Below are 8,027 nucleotides of genomic sequence, written 5' to 3'. Positions count from 1 at the left end.
TCCCCCCCCCGGGGAGCCCCCCCCCCCCCCCCCCAGCCCTTCCCCATTTGCTCATCCAACCTGCCGGCCCCTCCTTCATTTAAAGGCCAGCAACGTGCCCATCTCCCCACCCCCACCCAGCCCGACATACCAAGGAGATGGAGATGGCAAGCAGATGACAAGAAACCACCAGGGCCCCAGCCCCTGTCCCTTTCTGTCGGCCTGCCGCCTCTGCACACCCCCCAACCTTCAGATGCCATGAGCTCCTCGAAGCACCCCACTTCCCAGCTGCCCTCAGAGGCCAGCCCAGAAATCATTTCTCCGTCCCAGTCCTCGACAGCTTCTGCAGACCCAAGCGGCAAAGGGGACCCCAGCTCCTCTCTCACAGAGCCCCAGCCTCTACGCCTCTCCCCTCCCCACGAGGCAACCGAGGATCCCACAGCCCAGGAGAGTCCCTGCTCCCAGCTCTCCACAGCACCCAGCCCTCGAGAAAGCCCCCCACTTCTGACCCCCACAAAGCCCAACTCGGATATTACCTGGACATCCCAAGTCCTTGATTCTTTCTCGGATCCCGGTTCCCCAGAGAACCCCAGAGCCCAGCCTTCGGAGGTCCTGCTCCCAGAGCGCACGCACCTCCAGCCCCACGAGGAGCCGGGAGCGCCCAGGTCCCCTGATCCTCCTGCTAGGAACTGGCGGGGGCTCCAGGCCAGGAGCCTGCCCAGGGTTGCTGAGCTTAAAAAGTGTTTTGAAGGTTAAGAATCAGGGGTCTGGAGGGGACTCTGGCCCCTCAATAAAGCTGCAAGAGCCCAAAGCTTGTTTTTCCTGGTGGGTTTACCTGGGAGCCCTGTTTCTGCTCAGACACCCACCCCACTCCCCACCTTCCCTCCCGAGGCAGCCTCCGTCTGGCTCTTAGGTGCAGCTAAAAGCCTTTCCCTTCCAGGAAGCCCTCCCAGCCCCTAGGACCCTCGAGACCTTATAACTCATCTCTCAACAGCCTATGTGTCTCCTCCATCTAGGCTAACTCCCGCCCCCACCAGCTCACAAAAAGGTTTTATTACATCGCTCTACCCACTGTATAGATATATATAAAGTAAGCAGCCTCAGTCTCCCTTGCCTTCAAGGGCACAGTCTTCTTAAGCGCTGGGTGTGTTTGATTGCCCAGAGAGGGCTCTGCCTTCCCCCAAGGTCACACAGCCAGGAAGGGTGATGGGTAGAGGAAGGGGACCTAGATGGGCAGGCAGCCCCGCACCGTCTCCTTGGAGTCCTGGGGAGCCTGGGCCTCGGCTGCATGGGAGAACTGAAAGGAAAGGAGAGGGGGGGTGTCGGGCCTGTGTGGCAGGCAGACAGATGGCTGATGGTGCAGCAAGCAGGGAGGCAGGTCCGCAGCCCCGGCACCCCAACTGCAGGCAGAGTCAAGCAGAGGCGGCATGCTTCGCAGAGCCCGCCCGGCAGGTGCCCCGTGGCCCCCCCAAGTCCTCCGGAGCCATCAGAGGCTGGTGTGTCGGTGGCAGCTGCTGTGTGCAGCTGAGCGCCGGGCAGTCCTGGGCAGTGGAGGCAGCTGTGGCCAGCCCCAGCATTCAGATGAGCCGCTCCTCAGGCGGCAGCTTGAGGTTGGGAGGCGGTGGAGCTCGGGCACCCACCTGCTCCTCGCTGCTGGGCCGGTAGGTGCCCTCCGTCTGCCGCTTCTCCCGAAGCTTCTGCACCAGAAGTACCAGGCCCACGGCCAGGAGCAGGGCGGCCAGGAGGGAGAAGACCACGATGATAGCAATGGTGGCCTCCTGCGACTGTTGGGGGGGGGACAGGTGTGACCCACCTGAGCTTGGGCATCCCGTCCACCCCACCCCACCCCCGCCGCGAGAATTATCTGGGAATGCTAATCCCCTCCCCCCGCACCCGCCACTTTTGGTGACTGGCTTCCTCCACTCAGGGTGTTCCTGACCCCCATCATATCACATCTGGGGGTCCCAGACTCCCCCACCTGCCATGTCTGGGGTCCTTCTCCCAAGCGCCTGCCGCATGTAGGCTCCTAGATCCCTCCTCCCCCTGCCTGAGAGGCATAGGGGGCTCCTGGACCCCCTACTTGCCAAGCATGGTATTCTGTGTGTGTGTGTGTGTGTGTGTGTGTGTGTGTGTGTGTGTGTGCGTGTGTGTGTCTTAGTTCCCCAACCAGGGATCCAACCTGTGCCCCCTGCATTGGAAGCGTGGAGTCTTAACCACTAGACCGCCAGGGAAGTCCCGCCAGGCGTGGTGTTCTTGCCCATCCCCTTCCTGGGGTCCTCGGTCTCCCCATTTGCCATGTTGATATTCTGGTCTCTCCCACTTAGGGCTCTCCAATGCCTCCCCCACTGTCCAGCCTGCCGCCTCTGGGAATCTAGGCCCTCCCACCTGCTACACGGGGGGCCTCCCGAATAAAATCCCCTGCCGCTCTTCTCGCACATATACCCCAACTCACCAGGGCCCCATTGGAGCCAGGGCTGGGGCCAGAGGGTGTAATTGTGCTGTTCCCACTTACAGTGGGGTCCGGTGCTGCAGGGCAGTGGTAGAGAAGATAAATGAATCCCCATCTATTCCTTCCCATGTGGAAGCATCTGCATCTTCCTGGGCCGTTTCCCCTCGTTAGAACTCTGCCCTTTTGAGTCTTTCATTCTGTGAGCGGCCTCCACACAGGGGCTGGCCCCGCTGATTTTGCCCCACAGGACACCCCTTACCCAGGGGAGCCCAGCGCTGAGTAATCAGCCAGCAGTGGTCTGCAGTTTGCGCAGCGTTGGGGGCTATTATAATGGATGGTGTGGGGAAGCCCAACCTTCCCCCCAACCCCAGCCTCACCTCTCCGGCCCTCCCTCTGCCCTTCAGGATCTGGGCGGATCCTGCATTTCCCTGGAGTGTCTGACTCACACCTCCCCCCAGGCTCCCGAAACTGGAATACAGGGCTGAAAGGCAGCGTCCCCACCTCTGGTCAACCTGCTCCACCTGGGCTTGGAGCCCCAGGCAGGCCGCCTCCTGGCTTCCATTTCCCCCAAACTGCTCAACCCTACTGAGGCTCCGGACCGCAGGCCGGAGCTCACAATTCCGCCCAACTCAGGAATTCTCCTAGACCAACTCCAACCGTCCAAGGAAGGACACAGAAATTCTACGCCCCCAGCCCTACCCCAGACCTAGGCATCGGATGCCCGCTCCTGGGTTCTTGCCCTCTCAGCGTCCCAGGCACCCAGCGCTTCTAAGCCCGGACCCCCAGTGCCCCCGACCGGTACCTACTTTGCCCCCAGACCCGGCCCCAGCGGGTCAGCAGCAGCTGCAGGCCGAGCGCCAAGAGCAGCCCCAGGCCGGGGCTCGCCATGGGCCGGGTGACGGGCTGGTGGCACCGGGGACGGGGCTTGTCGCGCGCGCCGCTCCTACCGCATCTCGGGCGGTGGGGGGGTACCTTCGACCCCGCACCTGGGGGCTGGAAAGGAGAAAGGCCGGAGCGTGGGGGAGGGGGCCGGACCCGAGCGCAGGCCCCTGGGAGGGGCGACCCGCGCCGGCCACCCAGGAGTCCCGCCCCGCCCCCCACCGCCAGAGGTCAGAGATTAAAGATTAACTCGGGGCGGCGCGTTCCTGGGCTGGGGAAAGGGGAAGGGAAGGGAAGGGGGGAGGGGTGGCAGGCCCAGTCGCGTGACCTGCCTCCCTACCTGGCCCGGGCGTCTTCGACCCCACTCAGGGTCCCGATCCCGGTCCCTCGCTCGAACCCTCGATCCGTCGGTCAGTGGCTCGGTCGGACTCTTCCAGCTCCGCCGGCTCACGTGACCCGGAAAGTTTAGTCACTCACCTTGGAGGTGAGCGCACTTCCGGCTTGTGCACCTGAGCCTAGATGAAAGGGCGGGGCCAAGCGGGGGCGGGTCCGCGCCGCGGACGCACCTGTAACGGGAACCCAATCCCATAATCGGGAGGAGTGAAAAGGAGCGGAAGCGCGCATCTGTAAAAGGGGCCTCTCACCTGCACTGCAGGTACATCTGTAGAATTGTCCAGGTGTGGAGACACACGGGGCATGGAGTCACTGATGTGTGAGGCACTCCTCTCTGGGGCAGATCGGGATGGGGAGCCTCTAATGAAAAAACACTGGTGTGGGACACATCTGCATGGGAACAAACGTGTAAAGAAATCTGCACGGATGTGTAAGAACACCCATGGGAGACATCTGCTTTGAATCACATCTCTTTGGAGTATAGCTGAATGGAAGCCTACCTGTGTGGAAAACAGCTGTATAGAACACACCTGCATGGTTACAAACACCTGGCCGAGGCACTTTGGCGCCGGGTACATCTGTTTGGGGAATGCATATGCATGGCTCACCTATGAAATGAACAAGACTTGCAGAAGGAATTCCTATGTGTAAAGGTATTGGAAACACCTGTACAAGACATGCCTGCATTTAAGTACACCTGTAGGGGACCCAGTTATATGGAAAGAGCCCCGTACGGGTGAATGATTAAATGGAACACACGTATGGCAGGGGAGGCTCTATAACGCATTCCTGGGTGGAGGAACACCTGTTGAGAAACATACCTGTGAGGTGAAGGAAACAGCTGCATAGAATTGAGTTCACACGAGAGGAAGACCTGAGCACGCCTGCATGGGGCACACATTGAAGCACATCGTGGGGGTGGGGCCTCATGTGTTTTGAGGTCCACCTGTCAAGGATGCATCTGTGAGAAAACATTTGTTTGGGGCGTCTCCGTGGGAAAATATCTGTACGGCACCTGCAAGGGCGACCTGTGAATGAAAACGTCTGTGAGGGGACCCTCTATAAGAGGCTCGTTTGAGCACACCTGTCTGGGCAGAAGCTGAGTGGGAACCATGTGTGCCTTCACGATCGTCCTTTGGATAAAGGACGATGATAATAAGACGACCCCCTCCTGGGGACTCTAGAGAGAAGAGTGATGGTTAAGGGAAAATTAATCCCTTCTAGGGCATAGAGCGATGTTGGGTAAGAATCCCAGGTCTAGTTAAATCTCTGCTTTGCCCCTTCCTGGGCATGTGGACTGCGGTGAGCGGCTTAACCTCCTGTTCCGTCATCTGTGAAGTGGGAAAGCCAGTCCCACTTACCTTATAGGGTTTCAGCGAGGACGACGCGAGGGGTGAGTAAAAGGCCAAGGCTTGTGCAAAGCAATGAATCAACGTTAGCTATTATTATTATTCGCTGTCAAAAGATCTGGGAGCCCCTCCCCCTAATGGCGAATCGAGAAACCGCGCCCTAAACTAGTGGGAGGGGCATTTGGCAGGTGCAGCGAGCGCTACAGGCTGGGGCCCCGCTTCCAGCAACGCGGTCCTTATCCCCAGCCGCTCCTGGGACTCTGAGATTCCCCCACTAGGCCGGTCCGGAGAAAGCAGTCTGCTCGGCGTCTGGATCCGGCAGAGGCCCCTTTAAGACTGCTAGGCAAGCCGGGGGCCGCGGGGCCCAAGGCAGTGTGGGGTCAGTGGGGAGGCCCCGCCTAGATGGGTGAGCAAGGCGGGACCGCAGGGCACAGCTCCCGCGGCTCTGGCCAATAGGAAACCGACTTTGCAGCCGCGCCACGTGTTGATCTTCTGTTTCCCAGTCTTAGTGGGACCGAGAAAGGAGGCGCGCGGGCGCGAAGAAAACACGGAGGGAGAGCAAGGCGACTTGATTTTCTGCTTCTGTGGCCGCTTAGGCAATGTGAAATGAGCGGGCGGGCTGTTGCAGAGCTAGATGGCACGGAGTTGGTTCTGAGTACGTCTAGGGAAACCGAGAACTTTAGTTCCTGAGGAGGATTAGTAGAGGAGGGAGGTCAAGTGGAAAGGGATTATGTAACCCAATCCCTGACATCTCCCTACCTCGTCCCCTTGGGCAGAGGGTAAACTGAGGCACGCAGAAACGGAACTCTGAAACCAGACCTGAGATCATTGATCTCTCGAACCCCCCTTCCCAGAATGAACGTGGTTGCTCCCTAGATTGTGCTAATACGAGGGCATCCCTGACACGCCCACCCCAGCTCCGCCCCCATCCCCCTCCCTCCCAATGCGGAGGACACGCAAGTTCTGGCGCGGGCGGCGACGGCTAGCAGTCACCGCCTCCTACAAGCGCCAGAACCGGGCAGACAGCGCGGAGGCTGAGGTGGCAGTGGCCGCGGAGCTGGCCCTGCGGGGCCCCTGGGGGGAGGGGGAGCCGTCAAGCCCCCGCTGAGGCCGCCGCTACCGGGCCTCCCCTCCCCCCGGGGCGGGCGCCATGCGGGGGGGCCCGGGCGATGCGGAGCGGCGTCAGCGCTGGGGTCGCCTCTTCGAGGAGCTGGACAGTAACAAGGATGGTCGCCTGGACGTCCACGAGTTGCGCCAGGGACTGGCCCGGCTGGGCGGGGGCAGCCCGGACCGCGGAGCACAACAGGTACCTTCGCAGGGACCCCCTTCTGGCTCGTGGCGCTGGAGCCCAGCCCGCGCAGGATAACCCGAGCCGCTGAATGGAGCGCCGGGAGCAGCCCGGGACTGCCTGTGGCTGGACTCCAGGACTCGTTCCTAGCTTGAGCGTCCTTGTCCCCTTCCCCCTGCCCGCCCGTGTCCGGGCCTAACGGGCTCGCTCAAGACAGAACCACCGAGGCCCCAGGCCTGCAGTTTCGGCTGCCAAACCCGTCCCCCTCCTCCCTCGGGGTGAGGGATGTCTGCCTGGGAGTGGGGCCGCGTGCACTTTCCTGCCCACTGCCCGGGACACACCCTCCTCTGAACTCTTTGCACAACCCGAGACACAAGGCCTGCACCCACCTCCAGGAGACACACCCTCCCCAGCCTCTGTGTTTACATTCCCTTCCTTGTCCTTTCCTGGGCTTGGCTCTATGCCCCAGGCTGTCCCAGCCAAGGACCCAATCCTATCCGAGGCCACCCTCAGCTGGGGATGCACCTATCAAAGCAGGAACTTGACCCGAAGCCCGTGCATGTGTCCCCCAACACCTGGAGGCCCAGATGCCACTCGACTGTCTCCATAGCACCCTGAGACCTCCAGTCAACCTCCCACTTTACAGATGGGAAAACAGAGGCCCTGCAGATGTTCAGTGTGGATGTCATTGCCCCACATTGCCCAGTGCTGTCTCCAAGGAGAGCTCTTGAAACTGCCTTGTGGACAAGTTCATGTAAGAGACAGCTGGAAGGACAGGCTTCCAGAGACAAGAGCCCAAGTCCACCTACTCACTTCCCAGCTCTGTAACCTTGAACAAGTGACTTGACCTTGGAGAGCCTCGTTTTGCTCACCAGGAAAACTGGACAACCACTGTCCACTTCACAGACCTACCTTGGCCTTGGGTATCTTGTTGAGGAAAGAGATGATCAAGGGCGGGGGTGACTTCCCCACCCTGGTCCTCTAGGTGCGGGGCTGGGGGAGGGGGACCTGGGTTCCTCGGGCATAAGCTTGTCTTGCCTCCTCCAGATTGGGGGAGCAGCCTCCCAGAACTCCTTCTGTCCCTTCCCCCCTGCCAGGGCATCTCCCCTGAGGGTGATGCTGACTCAGATGGCAGCCTTGACCTGGAGGAGTTTATCCTCTATCTGCAGGAGCGGGAACAGCGCCTGCTACTTCTGTTCCACAGTCTGGACCGGAATCAGGATGGTAAGGCCCAGGGATGGGGCTGTGGGGGCCCTGGAGATGCCTACGGGGTTAGAACTGGCAGTTCTAGGAGGAGGAGGGAGGGCCGCTTCTCCCTGATGACTCACAGGCTATTTTGGGAGCTCTCTTTACCCCCAGCTAGGTGGTTCGGGGCCCAGCCGGCCTATCCCACCTCCTTTTCCTTCTGGGGTGGGACACTACTATTTATTAGTCTTATTTTTCTGTGGGACAAAGATCCCCCCATATTGCTCCTGGATTCCCTATGAGACAGAGACACCCCCATCGCCTTTTCTGCGTGTCCAATATTGCCTCTCAACCCCCTGTGGCATAGGGACCCCCATAATTATCCCTGGATTCAATCCTTCATTCATTCATCAAACAGAAGACCCCCCCCAATATGGCCCAGTTCTACCCCTCTGATCCCAGTGGGTCAAGGACCCCCCCCCCCACCCCACCCCCCACCACCACC

General features: G+C 60.6%; 3 protein-coding genes across 3 annotated transcripts in view; 2 read left to right on the top strand and 1 right to left on the bottom strand.

Annotated features, from left to right (window-relative positions):
- The window catches only part of DENND1C (DENN domain containing 1C), a 9,349-nt gene extending 8,614 nt beyond the window's left edge, over nt 1-735 (top strand). Inside the window, exon 23 of the mRNA XM_007460573.1 lies at nt 121-735. Coding sequence (XP_007460635.1) covers nt 121-735 — 615 coding nt within the window. The remainder of the gene's footprint in view (nt 1-120) is intronic.
- Nucleotides 736-1,204: 469 nt separating this feature from the next.
- CRB3 (crumbs cell polarity complex component 3) lies at nt 1,205-3,316 on the bottom strand. The gene is made up of 4 exons (XM_007460572.1): nt 3,235-3,316; nt 2,432-2,505; nt 1,620-1,763; nt 1,205-1,276 (listed from the first exon to the last, which is right to left on the bottom strand). Exons 1-4 carry the CDS (start codon nt 3,314-3,316, stop codon nt 1,205-1,207), a joined length of 372 nt encoding a protein of 123 aa, XP_007460634.1.
- A 2,780-nt stretch (nt 3,317-6,096) lies between these two features.
- SLC25A23 (solute carrier family 25 member 23) overlaps nt 6,097-8,027 on the top strand; it is an 11,962-nt gene continuing 10,031 nt past the window's right edge. Inside the window, exons 1-2 of the mRNA XM_007460571.1 lie at nt 6,097-6,355; nt 7,435-7,561. Of these exons, the coding sequence (XP_007460633.1) occupies nt 6,200-6,355; nt 7,435-7,561 (283 nt within the window). The 5' untranslated portion in view covers nt 6,097-6,199. The remainder of the gene's footprint in view (nt 6,356-7,434; nt 7,562-8,027) is intronic.

Source organism: Lipotes vexillifer, unplaced genomic scaffold (assembly GCF_000442215.2).
Source record: "Lipotes vexillifer unplaced genomic scaffold, Lipotes_vexillifer_v1.1 scaffold1011, whole genome shotgun sequence".
NCBI classification, from domain to species: Eukaryota; Metazoa; Chordata; class Mammalia; order Artiodactyla; family Lipotidae; genus Lipotes; species Lipotes vexillifer.
Note: the sequence above shows the minus strand (reverse complement) of the source record. Positions and strands in the feature narration are given on the sequence as shown.

Excerpts from the sequence above, each read along its gene's own strand:
- CRB3 (XM_007460572.1), bottom strand. The coding sequence starts at position 3,316 with ATGGCGAGCCCCGGCCTGGGGCTGCTCTTGGCGCTCGGCCTGCAGCTG. Across the intron at positions 1,764-2,431 it reads CTGGCTCCAATGGGGCCCTG|TCGCAGGAGGCCACCATTGC; the intron begins GTGAGTTGGGGT and ends CCCCCCCAACAG. Across the intron at positions 1,277-1,619 it reads GGCCCAGCAGCGAGGAGCAG|TTCTCCCATGCAGCCGAGGC; the intron begins GTGGGTGCCCGA and ends CTTTCCTTTCAG.